Source organism: Falco naumanni, chromosome 2 (genome assembly GCF_017639655.2).
Source record: "Falco naumanni isolate bFalNau1 chromosome 2, bFalNau1.pat, whole genome shotgun sequence".
In the NCBI taxonomy this organism is placed as follows: Eukaryota; Metazoa; Chordata; class Aves; order Falconiformes; family Falconidae; genus Falco; species Falco naumanni.
Genome location: NC_054055.1, coordinates 15,692,196 through 15,716,231, shown reverse-complemented (window position 1 = coordinate 15,716,231; position 24,036 = coordinate 15,692,196). Strand labels below are relative to the sequence as shown.

Below are 24,036 nucleotides of genomic sequence, written 5' to 3'. Positions count from 1 at the left end.
CTCATTTTAACGAAAAAAACGACACAAAATGACTTGGCTTTAAAGATTTGAAGGCATCCCTAATGAAGATAATGTCTTGCCCCGGGGTCCTTGTGGTAAAGAAGAGCTGCATTAAAAAGAAGTTTAAAATAATTTAAGGATAATGATGAGTTCAAGACACAAAATATTGTTATTTTAGGGGGAATTTGAACTGAAGTCATAAACTGAAACACACATGGAAGTGTGAGAAAAAAACACTGAATCCTCTGCCCAGGTCTGTAGGAATGAGTTTGAAGAAAAGGTAGAGATGGCTAGGCAATTTGTCACCAAAAACCTTCTGGTTTTAAGGAAATTCTTACTCAGTGACACCTGTTGTTCTTGGTGTGCCATGGGCTGCAGACACCTGGTTGCACAGCAGTGCAGAGAACACACAGCTGAGGGACTTGGTGTGGGTATCCCTGTAGCTGAGTTGGGATGTGGAAGTCCCAGGTGAACCTCACCTTCCTAGGGCAAGTGCATTTCAAATGCTTTTTATATAAAAGCATTTCTAACCACTTTTCCCCCCTGCCCCAGGGGAATTTCCCCTATTCTGCAGCAGGAAATTTGTGATTGATAGGTTTTTCATAGAAACATTTAGGCTGGAAAAGACCTTTGAGATCAAGTCCAACTGTTAACCAAGGACTGCCAAGTCCATCACTAAACCATGTCCTTAAGCACTGCACCCACATGTTTTTTAAACCCTTCCAGGGATGGTGATTCCTCTGTCTCCCTGGGCAGCCTGTTCCAATGTTTGAAACCTTTTAGTGAAGAACTTTTTCCTAATATCCAACTTAAACAATTTTGCTGTAAAATTTTCTATATTTTTGCTGTAAAATGGAAAGATTTCTCCCTCCACCTCAATTTTCAGAGATTCTTAGGAAAAAGGAATCTCAACTCTCAGCTTATGTAGTGCAGGCCTGTTTGTGCATTTTTTGGAAACCTGTAAAACCCACAAGAGACAATTCCATACGTTCTCCCTGCTGCTGCTGACCTGGGCAGGTTCCTTGTTTCTGCAGCCGCTTGCCACAGGTACTTGCCTTGCTTTAAATCTGGACTACCTGGGCTTGGTCTTGTCACTGATGCAACAAAGGGAATATTTTGCACTCTGTGAAGGAGTTGTTTGCCTTCTATCACATGCAGTTGCCCTTGCGTCGTCCTCTAGGTAGCTGGCAAAGCTGATGTTTGGCCATGCCCAGCCACTAGCAAGCATATGACTGTGCAGTCAGCTGGGTAACCAAGGTGGTGTGGCCCATCCAAAATACCACTGAAGTGTTTGTATCACTGTTGGTGGGAGCATGACGAGTGTGGAAGGAAGAGAGCACAGCATCATCCTTCCGTGGTAAAAGTGCAGCCTTACACTGGCACAAGCCATTTGTGTCCCTCTGTGCAGCAGTTGTTAACACAGGAGGGTATTAGTCCTCTCAGAGAGATTCTGTCTGAAAGATGATTAGCATGTCATTCCTATCATTTGGGACTCTTAAAGCCTTTCACTGAACACTTTTTCTTGTTCCTACATGAAAATCACTTAACGTGATTCACACTAATTGCAAGCTGTGCTGGTGGCACTGAGGGAAACATCAAGATCAGGTTCTGCAGTGCCTTGTTGTGGAGTCATTTAGATGTGGTGTGGATGTCCTCAGCAGTGGGGATGGAAGAAATCTGGTTTGATGGTGCTTTGCAGATAACAGTAAGCCAGCTGTAATAGACAACTGTCAAAGCAAAGATGCTCAAGCCTAGCAGTAAACTGATGGTAAACATCGCTGCTTAACTGTTCTCTGTGCTTGTGTGCCTTCACTGCTCTTCACCTGCACCTGGAGCCCACAGCTACCTCTGAGCTTATCTCCACATCATCCAAACTAAGCCAGATTCAGGATCAGAGTCCAAAATTGTCTCTGTTGGTGCCAAAAAGTTGAACAGGGATTTTAAGAGTCTTATATTGCACACTGTAGATATTTGTTATTTTCATTTGGGTTACTCTCCACAGCATGTCCTCCTCTGGGCTGGTAAAGATGCTGCAGTCATATATGCATCTTCTTGTGTCTTAGCAATGGCCTGAACTTGTGAAAAGTGGGTAGAAAAATGCATTTTTAAAAGTCCATAATATATAAATTATTTCATTTATTGAGCAAGAAGCATTTTTTGATGTCTTTTACAGGAATGTGTTTTATGTTGTAATGAAACTCTTTTTAGCTTAATGTTACACATATTTCTATTTCAAAAGAAAAGGCTTAGCTTTGTTAAACAAAACTTAGTATTATTATTGAGATGAGGTACACAACTATTTTTTAAAATCCCCAAAACATTTTTCTGCTCAGAGGAATTAGTCTTGTTTTCTGTAACAACTCCTCAAAGTGTAATGCTTCATTAAAATTAATAAGTCTGTGACCTACATAGTTTAGAAAAGAATTAAATACTGTAATAATAAGACCATATTTTTACTATGCAGTTAATTTCTATTTTTCCTTTATATGATGAATGTTCATGTCTTCCTTTGAAGTGTGTGTCAGGCTAATGCACAAATAGAGTTCACCAAATAAGAATGGAAAAAAGGTGACTGTGACCTTTTCTGGAAGAATATATTGATAGTTTTAATGCTGCCTTGTCTCCTAACGCACTGGTCCTGATGAGCGTTTAAACACTCTAGCATCAGCTTTTGGAGAGCTTTGTTATTTTTTTCTTTTTTAATGTATAGTTTTGCTGCTCAGGATTCCAAAGGAACAGGAATCTGTCCAGATTTTATGTACAGTTGAGGTCCAGATCTACTTGGTATCCAGACCTTCCAATAAAAAGCAAACTCTAATCTTTGGTCCTTGAAGAGAATCCTGCTATGTTCATGGAACTTCGGGTTAGGGCACAAGCTAGAGACAGATGACCAGTTACTAGCTACCACAGGTGGATGTGGTAGCTGAACTGTTATTGTTGCCTAACTTCATCTGTTATAAGCCTGCTGTTGGCAGGTGTCTGAGATTGGTTGATGTCATTCACCTAGGCTGATGGTTTATAGTGAGGAGAAGTGTTATCAGTGGAAATGGCTGGTGGTGTGCTAAAAAAGTACAGCTTTACAGGTCATGTCCTTGTTCCCAAGCTTGGTGCAAGAAAAGGACATTTTCTTTTAGCAAAATTTGAAAGAAAGATTTCAAAGAATGTTTTCTTTGATGGAATACAAAGAAGTCCTGTGTCCTTGAAGAGAATTGTTGGCGTTCTACATAGTTTCCAAAACTGGAGGCTATGCATAGTGTGTTTGTCTGTGTATGAGTTTCTTTTAATTGGCACATAACAAATGTAAAATTAGAAAGTGATACAGCATAAAGGAAGATAACATTAAAAAAAATCTTAGCAAACTTGAACTATGTTACATTGCTGGCAGTTTGGCAGTTTGAGTTATGCCTCATGGGTCCTTGCTGCATTTCATTTTTTAGAAATTATTGTGACCTGTAAATATTCCACAGAACTTATTGTTAGTGGAGCAAAGAATAAGACATCACTGCAGTTTGAGCAGTTGTTAAAAAATGTGTTTGGTCTTTATACTGATTTTGCGTAGCTGGGTGGTACAGGTAATGGTCAGTATATCCCAGTCTAGTTTATTTAATAAAAAATGCTGTCTTTTTCCTTCTTGCAGTTGATCTTAAGAAAGGCTCATGTCCAAGTGCTGCAAAATCAAATCTCCCCAAGCCCTGCCAGTCTGGACTTCGTCCTCCAGGTTATTCACGGTTGCCAGCAGCTAAGCTGGCCGCATTTGGTTTTGTCAGGAGCTCAAGCGTATCCTCTGTCTCCAGCAACCAGTCAAACGACAGTGCTCAGAGTGATCAAAGCAGAACAACCAACCGTAAGTCCAAACAGTCTCCTTCTTTCTGGAGGTATATTAAATAGATGTATTCCAGGATTGTCCAGACTGGAGTTTGTGTCTAATTTAGGACTAATGTAATCCATGCAGCGCTCACTAATCTCTTCTGTGCCACTGAGCTGCAGGTTTGGTATCTTGATTTACCAGTTTAGTTTTTTAAAATATTATTAATGATAGATGAATAGGTACTGAATGTACATTGCATATAGAAGGGGCTGGTTTCCCTGCTGTAGAGAAAACCACATGAAGAGTGAATCTGAGGCATTTTTGTGTTTGTTTTTTACTTAGAATATCCCTTCTTACAAGCTGAAGTAAGTAAATAATCACAGTAAATTGTGTTCGGTAAGTACATTGCAGCCATGCAGAGCAGTTTAGGACAAAGATTATATAAAGTGAGCAACATAGTCTTTTTCATCTGCTTTTCTTCTGCCTCTTAATATGCAGTGTAATAAACTTAGTTTGGAAAATTAATCAAATAATGCTAGTGATCTGTAAAGGTTCAGAACTGGTATCATAGCTGTTGTCTCATCTACCAGACTTGGAAGGATCCTGTGGCTGAAATGTCATTTCAAATCCTATTTTCTGTAAAGACTATTAATTTTATTAAGTGCAAAATAATACCCACTGGATTGTGCGGTCCTTGGGAAGTGTGCGCATGCCCTGGGCTCCGAGCGGAAAGGGGGATTGAGGGATTTTCATGCCCGTTTTTCTTTGAAGACTGGATCAAGTCTGAACTGTGTCAATATCAAAGCAAGTGGTATCAGCCCAGGAGGGGTACAGATGGGGACACACACCAGGTAATATGAAGGAGGAGAGGAGACAAGATGCTGCAGGCTCCTAAATCTTTCAATGTTTGTAATTATTTGAAATGAATTAGAATAAATAAAATGAAAATAGTTAAAAATCCTAAAGGATTTTTTCTTTCCCCTTTTATATGGGGTAATTAAAATGACAAAGACTAATGTGTTCAGGAACTTCTAAGTTTTCCAATGCCACCAAACATAGGCTTGTATCTTGTTTTACTGTCAGACTGATTGCGCATTCCTGTTTATTTCCTAACAGGCTTTACCTTGAGTGGAGTCAACCTCTTTTGATTTGTACTTTTACCCTACATTTATGCCTTTGGAAAGCTTTTTCTTTTATCTGGTATTGTAAACTTTTTGTCTTTGGTTAAATAAAATCTTTGTTAGGGACAGAATTACCTGATTTCCGATTAGACCTAAGCTACATCTCTGCAAGAAATGTTGTTGTCTGGCAATTTCAGGTGTGACTCTGAAAAAAATAGTATCTGTAGGTACAGCACTGTCCTTGAACACAATGGATGCACACAGGTTCACACAATTGAGCACTGTGTAAGAGGAAAATACCCCAAACTGTGGAATTTGAGTTAATTCATTTCCATTTAAAAAAACTGTAGAAGAAGTATTAGTAATCTCAGACCCAGAATATTACACCTGATTATTCATTCATCTTAAAATATGTTGATTTCATTTATATATTCTGGTATATTTTTATATTATATTTGTACATTAAGCCCATAAAAACTGAAACAATATTCCAGTTACTGGAAGGATGTGGAAGTATTTGGCACATACATTTTGTTCCAGCTCAGTTGGTTGAAGATGGTAACCCTTTTTAATGTTGGGGTTAGGATGTTGTGACCAACTTGTGCGTGTTGCAAGAATGTTTCCAACAGATATGAAAATTACCCAGGGGAAGTGTTCTGTTGTACAAACTTGTGTAGAGACGAGCTCAGCCTGTCACCTGATGAAAAATAGGACGTATAACTTCTGCTCTTGCTGACAAGTTAGATAGGTCGTCTAAGCAGTTGTTTAGTTTCCCTCCACCTCCATGGGGGAGCAAGAGAAGGAACACTTTCTGAGGGTCATCTCTGTGATGTGCTTGCTGTGACATGCACAGATGTCCAGCTCAGTAGTCCTTTATTTGTCTGTAATTCCAAATGGATAATGGTTCCTCCTGGACTGACATGAAAGGAGGAGGTGTGTTGCTACGTGGGTGAGGATGTACCCTGTGTTTAGGGTGTCAGCCCTCAGGTAAGTCATCACATGAGAAGACACCTACCATCACCTACCTGCTTTCTTTGGATTAAGGGCAACACAACTCCCATTCATCACTCCTGATAGGGCAGATAGGTAGGAAGAAAAAATTGTTCCCTTACTGTTGAATTATTAACTTCCATAGAAATGTTATCAGCGTGAAACGGTATAATCTTTTTCTATTTATAGTCTATGTACCAGCGAGAGTTAAATTAGTTGCCCAACACCCAGGGAGCACAGATTAGTTGCTTTCCACTCTACCACAGCTTATTTAACACAGATCAGCAGTGTACTTCAACATGCACGGAAAGTAACCCCAAGAGTGGATGTAGGGGAGTAGTATTGGCTCAGGAATCTTAGCATGACATATTATTTCTTCCCTTCAGTGTCTGCTGGAAGAATGGTTTTATTTAAATTACATAAATAGCTGATTCTGTAGTTCCTACCTGAGATCATGTCTTTGACTAAAGCAGGCTTCCTAGAGGGCAGGGTAAAGTTTTACTGTTAATTTCCTAGCTCAGTAGGGTAGAAAATGCAAAATGATCTAGCATTAGAAATCTTCAAACATATATGATAACACAATTTCCTATTTAAGCTGCATCTCTATGTGTCAAGGAGACAGAAGTAATTGAAAGCATCTTACAAGTGTGCATATGTTATAAATAGAGGGTCTGCTACTGTTGTAAATGAAGGGGCTCACTGCAAGATCTTATATCTGCTGGAAAGAAAATCATGATGTATTACAAGTTGCTAAAAACCAGATGACTATGGCTGGGTGAGAGGAAAACACAAGTTTATTTTAGGGGCAGAGTGTTTTAGGGGAAACAGTGATTCTTGAAGGGGTCCCAGTGAGATCCTGTTCTTGCTTTTCTCTCCCCCACCATATGTCTTGTGGTGCTAGCTCTTCCCAAACCCTTGATGGTTAAATTTCTTTTCAGAAATCCCAACTAGTGTCTCATTTTGACATACTAATACTGCTTAAATACTGTCTAGAGAGTAAAACTTGTTTAGAGTAAGGAGACGTGATGTTTATGTTGTGAGGAAGTTTGTTAATGGAGCTGCGATTCAGCAGCTTTGTTCTTCACCAGATTTCTCCCCTTTCTGTGACCTCTCTGAAAGCAGGAAGCCTGGATGTGCACGGAGCCTGTGCTGTGCTCTCAGCTGACTTTCTGGCAATACCTCGCATATTCTGATAGACTCAGTTAAACAGATTTGCAGCAGTGGGACCGTGCTCTTTTCCCATGGTAGGGACAGGGCAGGCTGTGCAGCACTTGACTACTTGTCCTCTGGTCTTCCCTGGAGTCCCATCCCCAGAGTGTGGGTATAAGCCAGGCTGCTGTTTGCTGATAACACGCCAACTGCGACAGCCATGCCGCCAGCTGCTGATCAGGATCAGTTGTAATGGGGCTCTGCTCCTATGGGGTCCTGCCCAATTGTGTGCTGAGGCTGGAGGGACAGCTCTGGCATCCAAACTGCTCAGCATCTTGCCAGCGTCTGTGGTAGGGAACTGACCTGCAAGCCAGGGTCAGTTGTCTGTTTTGGCCATTTAAATGCCACTTTTTGGTACTTACATGTAAATTCTGGCTTGCACACAGGAGCCAGGGTCCGTGAAGCTCATTCACGGTGACAGTGGCATGTGAGGCAGCTTCTCACCTTGCTGAAGGAGGTGGGATGCAATGACAGAAGCTGAAGATCGCTCCATTTCAAAGCTGGGTCCTAGGTTGGATCAGGGAAGCTCACCAGGGCTCGCTACTTGGCTGTCCTGCCATGTTCAAAATTGAATGGTTAAAATGGGTCAGGGTGAGCTCTTTGGTACGGAGAACAAGGGCAGATATGTTTGAATAAAACAACTCGGAGAAGGGGAGGCAGTGAGAGTTCGCTGTACCAATGGAGGGAGTCCATCCTTTGTTGCTACTAACATTCCTCTCTGCTTGGTGCGGGGCATGCAGCTCTCCCTGCCACTTTCACACCTCCCATCCCATGGCTTCCCACATCAGAGCATCTCTATACCATAGTGCGGCAAGGCCCACGCGAGGTCTGCTGGGGCACAGCCACATGGCCTGACACCTGTGGGACAGCTGGGAGACCCCAGGCTGAGGCTTAGCTCCAGGTCCTGTTACCAGCCCTCCCCAGATTTGTTCTGTGCCACAGATGGGTTTTTCCAGTAATATTTTTGTTCAAGATTACCTCAAAAGTTCAAGTTTACCCTCAGCTCTGGCCTACTACCTTTGAGGTTTAAAAATGTGTAATATTCTAAACCATTATTCTTTATTTAGACAGAGGTTTTATTGTATGTCAAAAAATTGTTGAGTTGTTGACACTCTAAATTGGCTAGAATTGAAAAATTCAGATACTTCAATCTAAGAGGAATGTGAGTGTTCTCTGCTAAATACGAGAAAAAGTGAGTAACTAGCACTGTTAAGTTCTGAATGTTAAGCAATGTTAAGGCTGAAACCAGTATGATTTGGAATGGAGAGAAACAATCGTGTAAACATAAAGAAAAAACTCCTAAATAGTTAACATATAACAAAATACCTAACTGTGCGTTATTTTCCCCTGGAATTTTAAATACACTGTATCAAAGTTTCTCCTGTATCTGTGCCAGTAAAATTTGCCTAAGAGATTAACATCATACACCAAAGGCCCAAAGTGGTGGGATGTGGTTCCCAATATTATCTTGTGAATCAGCAGCGCAGTAACATGTTGCTCAGGCTGTAGTTTCTGTTTTACTAGTTTAAGGGGCTTAGAGTTCTCTCACTTGCTTGTACCTGCATTTCTAGTGGTCGTCTGAATAGCCTGCTCACATAATTAGTTTTATTCATCAGAATAGATTCTAACGTGCTGTAAGTACCACGTGGAAAACAGTTCATTAAGCACCATGAAATGGTTTGATGTGTGGAAGACTGGGAGAAGGACGGAATGTTTGGAAGGAGTTGAGGTATGTAACTGCTGTGAGTTTAGGAAATGGAAGTATGTAGGTATAGTATCAGGAAATGCTTCATAGTCATATGGTCTACTAGTCTGTTAAATACTCTTCCAACTCAAATGGTGAAATCCCTGTTGCTTAAGATTCTTAAAATAGAATAATAGCATGGTGTTAGAGGCAGTGCTTCTCTGGTGAGGTGCTAAACTAAAAGACATAATGCTATTCCATGTCTACCCACAGCTCTGAGTGCTGAAGCAATTTCTTTTCAGGCTGAGCAAGAAAATGATGATGAATATTTCAAAACTAGTTTTGTATCCCATGGTAGCTTTTGTTTTGTTTAAAGTTATAAAAATACGAAAGTGCATATTTAATGTAAAATTCCACAATCCCGTCTTCGATGTATATATTTCACACCGATTTTTGACCTGGCATTGCCTGGCCTTGCTAAATGTTGAATTTCCATTCTAATAAGCAAAGATGTTGAAGTGTCAGATTCAGATGGGTGGAGAAAAGGGGAAATTAAAGTGAGCACAGAAGCCTTGAATAGATGGCTAATTGCCTCCAAAAGAGGTAGAACATTTGAAACTGTCACGTGGTGAACAGATATATCAGTCGTTCCTAAATACCCAAGTATGTAGATACAAAGATTTTCCTATATGTAAATACATTGCATCATATTTCTGTGACTGATTTTCTGTTCATTTTTCTACATAAAAGTTCAGTTTTTTTCCCTTCTGATCTTGTTCTGATATTAATATTTTAATGGAAGAATCACTTTATGCCATCACTTTACTCTGAATAGGACTAAAATAGAACAGTTTCAAGTTAGGATTTTTAGCTTTGCTGGGCGATCCATCTGGAAAAGTGCAGTATGTCAGCCAGGAAGAGCAAGGACTGAAAAGACATTTTAGCAGCCTTCCAGACTCTCAGCATTTACTTTTCATACTCTAGTTGTTACAGCTGGGGAAAAAAATAATTCAAACAATGACTTGGAGGTGTGAGGCACAGCAGTTTCTCTCTGCAGAGATTGAAACAACATTGTTGAAGTGTAAGTTGTCCATAATTTCAGTGGGTTTTAGATACGGTGCTTGTGATAGTATTTTAAATGTGATAGTATTTTAATAGCTTAGATAATGTTTTTACTGCTTACTGTGTTACCTCTTCCCCTGCCCATTAGAGCATACAAGAGAGGGAAGCAGCAACAAACTGGGAGGGTCGGTACTGCTCCCTGCAATGAATAAGTAGAGGTGGGAAGATCAAGCTGTTTTGGAAATGCAGAACTACTTTTGTATGAAGATACCAGCCTGAAACATTGGGAGGGCTTACAAATTTCTGAACTCAAGTTTGTCAAAACTGGAAAAATCCATGAAACTTTTCTGCAAAGCCCGCTTTTTATGAGCAAAGAACAGTTGAAAGAATTTTGCCAAGCTCTTGTGCCAGCTGAATTTCAACACAGTACTTAATCATCATGTTTGTTATTGTTGTAAAATGTCATATAAAATCTGTGGGTTTAGGTGTAAGAGGGCTGGTCTGAGAGATTCTGTGTCTGTGTGCTAAAATTGTCCTGACTCAGACCTGGCAGATCCCGTTCCAGTTTTTGGCACTTATTTCTGTCTGGCTTTTAAAAAGTGACTTAAATTATCCACCTCACTTTCCCATCCATAAAATGGGGTGGGAGAGCACAAATGTTTGCACGGGTATTGGGTAATGGGGCGACAAGGAAGAAATGGATAGTGACAAATCCTCTTTCCTGGCCCATTTCCACACAGGATTATTTGACTGATTGTGAGTGCCTAATTTAGTGACTGTAACTCTTGGAGTTTAATCTGCAGAGGGTAAAAAGGAGTTCAAACCACTCATACACCAAGCTGCCAGACACCAGTTTCACCAGAGAAGAAGGTAGTGCATCACCTCATGATTAGGTTATTCCCCTTAGAGGCACCAAACTATATCTCTCCTGTGTCTCTGTGGGGAGATGTTGATTCAATAATCAGTCTTGTGAATGTAGCTACTGTGGCAGCCTGCTTTAGTACCCCTATACTGGGCTGTTTCATCCACTCCTTTATTTTAAAGATGTCCTGTGGCTGTTTTTGTTCTGTCCTGGTCAATAGGAGATCATGACTACTTTTTCTATTACAGTATAATGGGCTTCATTTGTTTCTTAGTGGGTTACAAAGAAATTAAAGAAACTGTTTTTGTCAGTGTTTAAATCACATTTTTTATAGCTTCTACTCTTCAAGGAGTCTGAAGGAAATCCCCTTTGACAGGGATGTGAGGGGAAAATGAGGCTGGTCCCCTCTGCAGCCAGGGTTAGAAGAGAGCTGCTGGTGGAGCGTGACTTTTAAAGTCTGGGGAAAAGCCATGGTCAGTCCAGAGCCTGTAATGGGGGCAAGCACTACACACATCTTTCTGGGGATGCACAGCACTCTGAACAGTAGCGCTTAAAATGTCCTTTGAAAATATGAAAGCAAGCATCAGCTGGAACATATCTGTCACAGCCAAATTAAAACCCCTCTGAAGACCAGAAAACTCACTATAAATTGTCTCCTTTTCATACGCTAATCTTCCTATTCTATCTGATGAGGGGGAAAATACTCGTTTAGAAGTGAACCCTGTGGGCATTCATTGGAATGGATTAATCTCTTAATTTAGCCCAAAGAAAAATTAAGAAATAAAGCTTTGAAGAAGTGAGAGCTTTTCCATTCCTTGCTGCACCGCCCGCCCCCCCCCCCCCCCCCCCGCCTCCAGTCTGGACTAACTTGCTTTCTAATGGAATCACAGTTAAAATCTTCAGTCTTCCACTAATGAAGTAAAACCTTGCTGGACTTTTGAGAAACTTTCCTCTTTAGCATGTCCATCTCATGCATTTAATTACAGTTTATAGATCAATATTTAGACAGGGTTAATTCTGGATGTCTAACTATGGGGCTCATCACTGGGGTATTTCATTGACTTCATCCACAGTTTTTGTACTTCCTAGAATTCCATCTTGTGAAAATCTGCATGCATTAAATTCATTAAGATTAATCTCCAAAAAGCCCTGCATACTGCTTCTGGTTCAGTTGTGCATTTTGTATTGTCTGTGAGGCCAGAGCCAGTGATCACAATGAGGGACTCTGGTTTTAAAATCCATGAGTCAAACGGGTACCCAATTGAACCAATTACTGTTAATGACAAAAATCATTACAAACTCTATGATACTAGGCTTTTTTCAAAAGATAGCTTTTTTTCAAAAAAAATAAATATTAATTTAAATATACAAGAAGTTTGATATGGTAGTTAAGAGCCAATTTTGAGTCAAAGTGAGACAAAGAAATACCTATGTCACAATTTTGAATTATGCAAATTTTGAAGGGATTTTTTGAATTATATTTTCCCTTGTGTAATTTCTGCTTAGGATCAGTGAGTCTGTTATCCTGTGCCCTAAACAAGAGGCAAAACCCCCTTGAGGTTCAGTGTTTCTTTGATCTCTTTCAAGAAGGACCAAATTAAAAAAGTGAGACTGAGATGATCTCATTGCAATCATATTATTAATAGCTGTTGTCAAAGCTGAAATATTATGAATTTATTACACACACAAATCAATCCACTGTGTGCCTTACTAGCAATAAACAGGACCAAAGTCAGAAGTACTGTAAACATTACCGGTAAATCACATTTAGACCAAAAGGTTTCAGAAAACAGAGCTGGCCTCTTTACAGTATATGAAAAATCAATTAACAAAATGTTACGCCCTTGAAAAATGAAGTGTGGATAATGAACACAAATGGATATTTGAAAAAAGCCTGTATACTTGTCCCTTTTGGGGAGGGATAGTGACTGATTAGTCTAGGAGAACCATGGTGGATTAGGGCAGGTATGTATTAACAGTGGAGCAAATGAAGGAAAACTTCAAAGAAGTTTCTAATCTTTGATCCCATTATGAATCCTGCAGAAGACTTGTGAATTCTAATTTAGTAGTGAGAGAAGTGTTACAGCCAAAAGAGTGTGGCACTATTTACAGAGGAACTTTTCCCATGTAGAGGTTGGGCTGGAATCTCACCCATGACTTTTTTTTTCCATCACACTAATCTAGCCCAAACAGGTTAAAATTGAGGTCATTTATGTAAGTCTTCCAGGTGCTTTTGAGAATATCTGCAATAAACAGAAGAAACAGCATCTTTTGTGGCTTTCAGTATTGCCACAAGTCTGGTAGTTGTTATCCAAGAACTTGAAAATTGCAGCTTAAACACCCTTTCCTCCCAGCTTGCCGCTTGACAGTCTCTGGAGGCCCGGGCAAGATTACACAAGGCTGTAAACAGCTCAGAATGTTGTGGTTCTTTGTCTTGTGACAGGTGCAAGACCAAAGGCTTTCGATCTGGGATTTCCAAAGTTATTTTTAAATGCTAGAAGAAAGCTGACTGAGGTCTGAAATCAGTAAAACCAGCAGTGGCAGAAAAAATGGCAGACTGAGACCCTCCAACCGAGAACGTTAAGCCGAATAGAATTGAAACAATTGCACAGTATTTGCCTCCCGGGTGGGAGTTATCACAAACTGTAAGCTATTGGCACACTAGACGTCACTGATGCCACCATCAAAGGCTGGAAAATGTTCCAATCCCTTGGACATGAGCCTGAGAAATGGTAGCATGCCTCCCGTGTGGCAACTTTAAGGGTCCATCTGTGGGGCTGGTGTGGATGGAGGAGAAAGCTGCTGCTGTTCGGGTTTAACTGTGATTTGTAAACAAGCCCTGTCTTGTGGCAAGGAGTCAGTTAAGATGGGATACATGGTGTAAATCTTTAAGTTATGATGTTTCCAAATTCATGGATTGCTGATGTGGTTTCACGCAGTACAGGTTACCATTGCTATGTCCGTAGAAGGCTACACCATCAGAAATACTTACGCAGAAACAGGAGCATTTATGATGAGAGAAGTGCTCTGATTCGCAGGTGGGAACTGGACCTTGCCAGAATAGCTGGCAGCATTCCCATACAAACCTCTACATCTGATTGTGCATTGGTAAGGTCCATCTCAGAATGGGGCACGCTTCTTTCTGTGTGCAGATTGACCAAGCAGTCATGAGGTTATTATGTTATTTTGGTGCACACTGTCTGAATTGGGCCATTAGCTGTTGGATGGTGTGTGTTTCTATGTAGACAAGTAGGCTAACCTGCATGCAATGGAGATGATGATGGCCAGCTGGTGGACTGATGCCACCAGCAACATTAACTCTGCACAGTGGACCTTGGCGACACAAAACAAGCCTAGATCAGTTAGTTCTTGTGTATCATGAACCTTTTGCCAGCTAAACATGATGACAGACTTTTCTTTTTGTTTTCTGTTTTAAAGCAGCCTTCTCAAAGAGGACAAATTCCATGATATTCCTTAAACAAACTACCACAAAGAAAGAAAATAGCTTCTAAGTGGCAAAGAAGAACTGGGAGACCACCCTTCTACCTAACCACTAAAAGTAGAGAAGGAATACACTAAATGAAGGAATGAGTTGTTTCCTACTACTGCTTTGCATCTCAAAAATAGTGTACCTTACAGGTGCCATCATAGCTTAATATTTACATTTAGTCAGTGGTTAGCTCCCTTTCTGTCACACATTACAGTTATACTGTCCTCCTGCCAGCCATTCCTGGAAAGGTATCTACAACCTCTATAGAAAACTAGTTAAAACTGAGCAAGGAATAATATGTTTTAAATAAAATAGTGTGGCTTGATCAAAACGTCTTATGACCAAATGTGGGAAACCCTTGTATGCTTTTCCTCTACTGCTAAACTGTATGGATTAGGGCAGGCCAGGGCTCAGTCTGTGCCCTGAAGTGTGTGGTACAACTTTCTTGTGTTAGATGAAAGAATTAAAAATGAATCACTTTTAACCAGTATTTTTCTCCTAAAAAAAGAATATACAATTTTATTTGGCACCTTTCATAAACCCTTCTGCTAAGCTCTTATTGCACAGCATGAGATGAGCTAGGAATTAATATTACTTTTGTAATCTGAGGAAAGGGGATTTCCCAATGAACATTATTACAATACTTTTGTTTAAACTGAAGGCCTATTTTTAGATGCTTGGATGTGTCCTGGGATAAAATGTTCATTCTCTGACATGTTCTAATGTTGGCTAAATGTATTATGTACTGCATCTAGGTATCTAAGGAATTTTAATTGTCTCAGAGGTACACAATAGCTTTTTAGAATTAGGATATTTATCACTTGTCACAGCTTGTAAATTTAGATACAGAACAGGCCTGTACACTGTCAAGCTGTGTGGGAAAGTAAGAAGGATAAGAGGTAGCGTCATGGTCTCTGTATGCCTTCCAAACACATTAATAGTATGTTCTAAAAATGCCTAAGATGTAGTTTAAAAAAGCTTAAACCTGAAAGTAAGATGCATGAAAATGTAAAAGCAAAAAGCTGATGCTAAGAAACTCTCTCTTACGTGCACAAGTAAGTCCCACTCCTTTGGCAAAGTGATAGTTGCTCTAAGAAATGTACTAATTATGCATGACTTACCAACAATCCTGCACTGGAGCTCAGTTGTGAAGACTTTGGGATATGTGTATGCTCCTGAACTGTCATCTACCTGTTGTGCATATCAAATCTCTCTGCAGATAAAAAGTTCAGATTAATTGAAGCCCTCGAGCAGCTTGCTAAGTGATACAAGCTTCCTATCAGTCACAGTCAGAAGATTAAACCATGGACCGTTAGGCTGAACAATTTGCAACTCAGATTAATTTGATATTCCCCACTTTAAGGCATGCCAACTATCATGTTAAAAAAAATATAAAGCCAGTCTAAACCACCAGAGATTGGTATATTTTTAAAAAGACTGGCTTTTTTATGGAGCCCACAGTTTTGTAACCATGTCATTTTGGGTTTTGTTTTTTTAATTGGTTTGGATAGATGGCAAACCTTTCCCTAAGTGGTATTTCACTAGCTGTCATAAGCTGGTTTCTGCCCTTAGCCTGGGGCTGTGGGATGTGCTGCTGATGTCTGGGCAGAGGTGAAGCAAAGCAGCAAGGTCATGCGCAGCCCTCGTGTGGGTGGGGATAAAACATTGCAGGTCTTTGGCCCATGGGAGGACAATTTTCTCTAGCAGCCTGACATGACAGAAGCCATGTGGTAATAGAGGGTAAATGCCTCTCCTTTGTATTTACACACCTGATTTGGGCCACAGAGATTTAATCAGTATTGATGGAAGTGCTGGTTTCCTAACCACTGTTACCATTTCTATGTGAGAAATATTTCTGTATCAAAATAATGATTAGGCACTAGCTTCACTTCTTAATGCTTCTCACATTCTGATACCTGTCTGCACAGAGCCTCTCCTTCATCCACTTTTTCTCTGTGATCATCAACAGTGATCCTCTCATCTCTGCAGTCGTCCACTTATGACTTATCCCCTTCCCATATTGCCATATATTTGGAGTAATCATCCCACTAAAATACGCGATATTTTTAAAAACATGGTCATTCAATTAGTTTTTCATTCCAAAACGTCTGTGCACTATCTCTGTCTTGCTGGTTTGTCTCATGCCTTCAAACAAGGGACTCCCTGTCTTATTGATGCTGTCTATCACTTGCATGGCACTGTGCACACTCCCAGTGATGCATGTGATTTGGAAGACTGGCATTAAGAATTGTGATAACATTTGCCTTCACTACAGCAGGTACAAAGCTTCACCCTGCTCATTTACAGTTCATAAGTAACTAATTAAATGTATATGTAATTAGCTTTGGTAGTGCTTCCAGGAAACTGCTGCATGCTTACTTGAAAGTTTACCTCATTGTAAAGGTATTTTAGAGGGAAGTTTTTTGGGAAAAGAAATCTCCACTGGAGTTTTTAAATGTTTTCTGCCAGAAGGATTGTAAAGATGTCAGGGCTTTCTCCAGACTTGGCCTTCTGAAATTTTTGCAGCTTCCACCTCCATCACAAGGTCCTCCCACTGCTTGAAATAATGGCCTGGTTCGCCTTGGAGCCAGGCTGTGTGTGTGCTGGCGTCTCACATTGGCAGCTAGGGCTGAACAAACTGATTGTGGTAGATAACTTGCACGATCAAATTAGCCCCGTGGTCTCTGAGCATGCATAAATTCTGCCTGTGGCTAACAAGCCACTGATGCCGCTGTCACGCTTCCTCTGCCTGGGTTTGTGCGGGGCGAGGAGCCGCACTCACCGGCTGCTGGCATCTTAAGACATTTCATCTTGCACAGCTGCAGTGCTCTGGAGCTGGGGGTTCTGCAGTGAGCAGGAGCGCAGCTGTGAACCCGACACTCTCAGCTTTCGCTGTCCCTGTTCTTGGCTTGGTATTGGATCTGATAACATTAATACGAATGTGGCTTGAGAGTGAGAGCCGAGATGCAGGGCACAGCGCAGTGAAATAAACCCCTGAAAGCTAGGCTAGTACAGCACCTAGTGTCTTTTTATGTCCTGTAGTATGTAGTGTATATTCCTGCGTATCAAGTGGTATGTTACTTACAGCATTTTGGTTACGCTTAGAATAAATTTATTCAAAATTAACTTCCATTTAGTATTAGCTTGCAGACCTAGAGATAAATAAGCCACAGTTAACACTGGACTTTTGTTGCTCAGCAATCTAAATTCTGCTTAGCAGATTTAACTATTCAAGTCTGGCAACATTTTAGCAAAGATACTGTAACAAATCATCTTATATAAATTACTGTTCATTTGGTGAGGGCGGGGGGGGGCTTTAGGTTTTACGCTCTCCTTCTATCTTTGCAGAATGGTGCTGGAGATAAAGCAATTTTTCTGGTAGTGATTTGAAGGAAATGGATAAAAGAGTATAAAAAGTTCCAGAGGAATCTGCAGGTGCTGAGAGAGAGGAAGGGATGGCTTAGCTGGGGGTGGCCCGGGCACCCACCCTGCATCCAGAGTCCTAAGCTGCTGCTGAGCCACGGTGGTCTGTAGCACAGGGTTTCAAGGCAAACTGTCCACGATCTCGGAGCACAGGAATTAAACAATGAAGGTATGGGAGTAATTAATTAAGGTCTTAAGGCTCACTTGCACTCATAATAATGTGAATAACTTCATTAATTGGCTTCATGGGGACTACTCAGTGCCATATACCTTAGAAGGACTGAGAAGTCTCCAGCGGACTGCACTGTAGCACCAGCAGGGACTCCATATGATTCAGCTGTGATTGCCAGTGGGAACTCCAGCAATAGCAAGTAATAAACAGGTATAAACAACCTACATTTGCAAATGCCTCACTTCTGTTTAAAAAAAAAAAAAAAGCACAATAGATTAGTAGGCATTTGAAGGGTAACTTGTTTACAGCTTCATAAAGAATTCCAGTTATCTGAAATATGGAGAGCTTCTCTGCACAGCGGTGTTAGTGTCAGCTCCACTAATTCTGTAGAAATTGCCCTGCACTTTGTCGCTGGCTGAAGTGATGGAGTGTGGTGACAGATTTCATCCTTGCTGTGTCTCATGGTATAGCCAGACAGAAATCTTCATTTTCAGTGACAAACCTGTTCAGTCAATTTATTAGCTCTAAGTGCAGATTAATATATTGATACTTCTAAAGAAGTTTCTGTAGAAAGTTTTTGGTGAGTGTTGTGTACATCAATCAGTTTTGTTTGAGAAAACTTTTAGGAAGCAGGCAAGTGTTGTTATCACTGCCTTGTGGAACAGAGAAGTGAGGAACATGTGAATGTGCCACATTTCTCACATGAGACATCTCAGAGCATATTGGAAGTTTTATGTGGGATATTTGAAGCCCAGGTGCCTCTAGCCCTCTGGACCTGTTCTGTTTCAGCATGGTCAGTCTGAGAGACCCAGAGATGAGCTTCTTGGGAGCAGAACAGGGAAAATGACAAACAACTGTAGGAATTATGTGCTGGAAGAGATGATTTCCCTAAACTATGTCAGGGGGAGCATGCTAGTGCTTCAGGACTGTTTGAAGTGTTTTGACAAAAATATCACATTTAGCTACTTCTCATCTCCAGCGGAGCAAAGCTCTGCTTCCTTGGGGAAAGTTTTAGAAACGTTTGCGCCTTTATAAGACACAACCATGTCCCCTCCAGACTTTCTGAGCTGAGGGAGAACTTGCATGGAAGTGCCTCAGCAGTGAAGTGTATGCAGTCCTTCATCTCTGTAAAGTTGGCTTTGGCATTTACCATATCAAAGTATTCAAATTTATGAAGCAGTTTCTTGGAGCTGAGTTAATCCCATGGGTAACTTTTTTACAGAACCAGCAGCTGAGCTGCCTCCCTGTTAACATTGGGTAGGGAAAAGAGAGAACTGTGTCATGTGAACTGCAGGGAAATTAGAACAAGCTAATCAAAGAATAACAAAGAGGGAAGTTAGACATTAAGGGCATTTTTGTGCAGGCTGCAAAACATGGAACTAGAATCGTGGCCCTAATGTATATTATATTCCGGTGCACAAGTAAAATCTGTATAGCCAGAATGCAGCCAGAAGAGACTGTATTTAATAACAGATACTTTTTCAATTAAGAAATTATAATGAATATATGTAAGACATTTGGTAAAGCATTCTCAGGGAGATCAGAGTCATAGGGTTATTGAAAACAGAGCAGCAAGGTGAGCTGTCCTTGTCCTAAAGCATGATCAACTGTGCTTGCATGATTTGGGGCAGATTTTTCTCTACTGTTGTTTATAACATGTTTGAAAGATGGAGCTTGCCTAGGAAGCTTGTTCCTTTTGTACTTTTTGAAAATAATTCATGATGTCTAAGCTATACTTCTCTCACAGGAGTTTATACCTGTTTCTCTTGTTCTGTCTGCAAAGAATGAAGAGAATTGTTTCTGCCCAATACACATGCAGAGAATTGTTTCTGCCTAATACATATTTGAAGACTGTTGTCATGTCTCATCTCATTTCTTTTCTCTAGAAATGAATCAATCCAAGTGCTTCAGCTTTTTCCCAGACCATACTTTCAAAGACCTCTGATAATTTTCTATTCCTCGTCTTTGGACTTCTGCTTTGTCTGAGGGTGGTTCCCAGGCCTGGACTAGTTATAGAGAGCTAATATAAACCTTACTTTGTAAAACTTTCCATAATGAAAGTCAGTCACTGATCCCCTAAAAGGGAAATTAAACCTTTCAGAGCTCACATGACTTGCCCAACACTATCAGAGAAACAGCAGAGCCAGGAAGATGACCCAAGACTACAGCTCCCTGGCCAGTCCCTGCACGCCTGTGAAGACTGGTCTCCCTGGGCAAACGCACTATGTGCAAGCCTTTCATTAACGAAATGTACCGTGTAACTTCTGGACTGCCCCTGGAAATTGATCTTTTTGTCTTGAAAAGGGTGAGATTTAGTAATGCTTCTTGCATTTATGTGCTGGCTGCTCTTGGTATGGCTTTAACCCATCCAAACTCCTACAGGCTCTGGTCTTACAGGTTGAGGGCATGTCACTTTTAAATGTGCTTTATCCTCTTCCCTGTCACCTTCAAAACTTTACATAAATGGAGGTGAGCATCCAAGTTCTTTTTAAGCTGTATTCAGAGTAAATTTGTGCCCTTCAGTGATGAATTAGTGAAGAAAACCAGACTGTTTTAAAAAAGAAGAGCTGACATATGCTGCTTGCTCCAGCCAAGCTCACTTTACCAACTCAATAAAGTAAAAATACAAGTAGCTCTAAAATGAGGTTGTAGGAGAAGTTGCCCAGCATGAGCTGCAATTGCAGCAAATATATTTCTCCTTAATTATTGTGCAGTAGGGAGTACATTAAAATGTTCAGCCTTCTCTTTATCTATATGCTGTTTGCTGAAACACAGTCAGCTCAGCTATACTGAGTAAACACATACTTGTCTATCTGGTTTAAAAAATATTCTAATCATTATTCAGCTGATCTATACATCTTATCTTTGCAGTTGCTCAGATGTATTTTTGTTGTTGTTGTTATTTTTTGTAAGAGTACATTTATTAATTTTCTCCTTGGCTCTATTGAATAGTTTATCTGTAATTTAAGATGCAGGAACTTTGTTACCAGTGGAATTCAGTGTGCTAATCTAATGCCAGCAATTGCTTAACCTATACAATGCCAGAGGGATCCCAGTGCAAGAACGGGTCTACTAATATAGCTTTATGAACATGCAGCACTCATACCAGCACACTGCTGATTAAAAAACACAGGAGGCATTTCTTCAAAGGATTCTGAATAAAGCCTTTGGTCCCATTTCCACACATGGATTTTTTTTTTTCATTGTCCTAAATACATTTGTTAGACTACCTCATTTTGAACAGTAGCTGAAGCTACATTAGGGAAAGATTTCGCGTGTGTTTAAGCCATCACAGAAAAAAAGATATTAAATATATATATATATTTTTGACCTGATAAATATCTCAGCTTTTAAAATCTTCTAAATCCTTAGATAGTGCTACTTAATCTCTTAAACATGCACTTATAATGACTTAAGAATCCACACACTGTAGATCTAATGACCCAGTTGCGATGTGCACTGACGTGTGGGGGTTGGTTTGGATTTTGTTAATCCAAATAATTTTTGAACCCTCTAAACATACTCAGGACTTTGCAAGTGCTAATGGTGTTGTCCAGCCAGAAGCTCTGTGGTGGGTGCACAGCCCTGCATTGCACACTGCAGCAGGGATTTTAAAAGATCTTTTACATGTAACATAGTTACTGGGAAATTGTGCTGAAACTTTCAGTGATATCAGATACTGTGAGAAAGAAACGGACTGGAAGTTTTGAACTTAAACAATAGTTTATCTAAATGTAAATCTTTTCTATAATACAGAAGAAAAGAAATGTTTTTCCTTCCTTCAAGGTGCAATGGTGGTTATAACATGTTTTAAACTGTATTTCAGGGTAGTTGCAGTCTCTGAATACTTAATTAGGTAACACTAGCTAGGACCTCCTGGTATGACCCAGTAATATACTTACCTATGAATTATTTCTGTTCCATGAAGGAGGGAAGGAATTATTATCTATGAAATGATATAATGCCTAGCAATTATCTCTCCTGAAGCAGTAGAAGTGTATTTACTGGTATGAATGCATCAATCTTCGTCATCATAAAACCCACTGTATTAAGCTGTTAAAAATTATCTGTTACCAGCAAATATATGTATATATTTATCAGCAGCTGTCAATATTTTAATGTCTTGCCTCTAAGTTATCTTTAGAGAGACACTGTCAAGTTAAATATCCCTTCTCTATGTTTCAAATGGCAGCTTTAGTAGTTAAAATGAAAGTGCAATAAAAAAGTCCAACTTTCTTTGGTTTTACCTATGATAGTCGAGCCACTTGGATTGATTAGTTATCACCTAAGCCATTTCATTTCAAACATCTTATTGGAGCATTTCTGAGAGGTGCACTGCACAGCAGCACTGTACACCTGCATCAGCACTGGAAAGATTTCTGTCCATCCCCAAATCCATTGATGCTTGCTTAAAAAGCTGTTCCATTTTTTACACCACTACCCAACTTACCTGCTCCATGCACACTTTGGGACCCAGCATGTCACTCATCCCTGTCCCTGCATTGTCTTAGCACTGATACTTCCATGCCAAGCAAGTGTCCCAAGCTGCAGCTGGGGGCGATGAAAGAGGGAATGTCACCCCAGGAACAACCTTGGGAGCAGTGTGATACAGGTTGCCTAATCAGCTGAAGGAGCACTGACTTTATTGAGGCAGTAGGCATTTTGGGCTTACTTCATCAGCAGGTAGATGATCATTTCTAGAAGCAGCATAACCAGTGATAGCCACTGTGTCATATGCTGAAACTTTGCATGGTGAACAAGAATGATTTCTAGAGAAGCAAAATGCTCTTTTCCAGGTCCCCAATGCATCTGACCATGCTGGACCTTGGAAAGCCCACCATGATCTGTGCTTGCCTATTGTGAGCTGCTGTAGGGTGCAGATGTAATAAGGGTACACCTGCCCTGAATATTGCCCCCATGTACTTCCTTCTCTGAAGACACATCCCGTCATGCTCCTCCCATCCCATTGCAGGTATGTCACTTGAGGTTCTCCCTGGACTACCGGCCAGGCCAGCAGTCCTTGCTGTCATGTAACACTCACACTCTGGAGCTGAAAGCCTTCTCAGAGGGTACTGAGTCATCTTGTATAGCACAAAAATCACGCATTGTCATCCAATCTGAAATGCATTTCTTTTATCAAGAGCAAAGAAACCTTTTTTCTTTTCATATAATTAGGCAGTGAACAAGCCCTTTAAGTTAGTTTGCAAATAACTGCACAGTAGGATGGAGAATTTTTATGGAGGAAAATGTGGAGTGAAACTGTGAGCATATTTACATACAAGTAAACTATCATTTTTTCTTTAGTGTCTAACTCAGAAACCACAGGCAGAGCAGGGTACTCTTGATTAATTGGACCAGCTCAGTTTGCTTCTGAGTTTTTCTTCACTCAGAGGTGGTCATCTCCTCCATATACCCTCTGAAGTTAGTCGTAGTGTGGTCAGAATAAATGCAAGCGCAGGCTGTCCCCTTGCAAGAGCCTTGGGCAGCTTGTGGCAGCACAAGGGGCATTAAAACCCTCCGTGTTACATATTGGCCTCCAAACCAGCTGAAATATAAACAGGACCTCTGTAACACCAAGATCTGTTGTTAAAAGTACCATAAACAAAAATCAGGGCCGTGAACCTGCGGTGCCTTGGAGGTCTGCCTGTAAGTTCCAGGGACGGGATGCTGCTCATGCACTCAATGAAGCATGGCCTTGTCAGAGGAGGCATTAAAATGACATGTTTATCCTATAAAATGAAATTGGAAGGTTCAGTTTTCACGGCCACCTGTCCAGGTCTGTCTAAGGGTTTGTCTGAGAAGGCCTGGCTGGGAAAGGACTTGTTTGGATAGGGTGGCCATGACTGAGGGACGGTTTATTCTCATCTGTCATGTAACACTCACACTCTCTGGAGCTGAAAGCCTTCTCAGAGGGCACTGAGTCATCTTGCATAGCACAGAAGTCATGCATTGTCATCCAGTCTGAAATGTAGTTCTTTTATCAAAAGTAAAGAAACCTTTTTTTTTTCTTTTAATGTAAGTAGGCAGTGAATGAACCCTTTAAGCTGTGGAATAGGGGAATAAACATACCTTTTCATTGTGGCAGATTTTGCAAGGTTTTTTTGGTCAAAAGAAAGATTTGTATCACAAATGAGACAGATGAGCTGTATTGAATACATAATGAAGGACAATGCCTTGGTGAATGTACAAGGAAGATGCTGGGATGGGGAGTCCAG

General features: G+C 40.5%; 1 protein-coding gene across 1 annotated transcript in view; it reads left to right on the top strand.

Annotated features, from left to right (window-relative positions):
- Positions 1–24,036, top strand: part of MTUS2 (microtubule associated scaffold protein 2) — a 317,018-nt gene that overhangs the window by 131,120 nt on the left and 161,862 nt on the right. Inside the window, exon 5 of the mRNA XM_040584399.1 lies at positions 3,638–3,844. Within this exon, the coding sequence (XP_040440333.1) occupies positions 3,638–3,844 (207 nt within the window). The remainder of the gene's footprint in view (positions 1–3,637; positions 3,845–24,036) is intronic.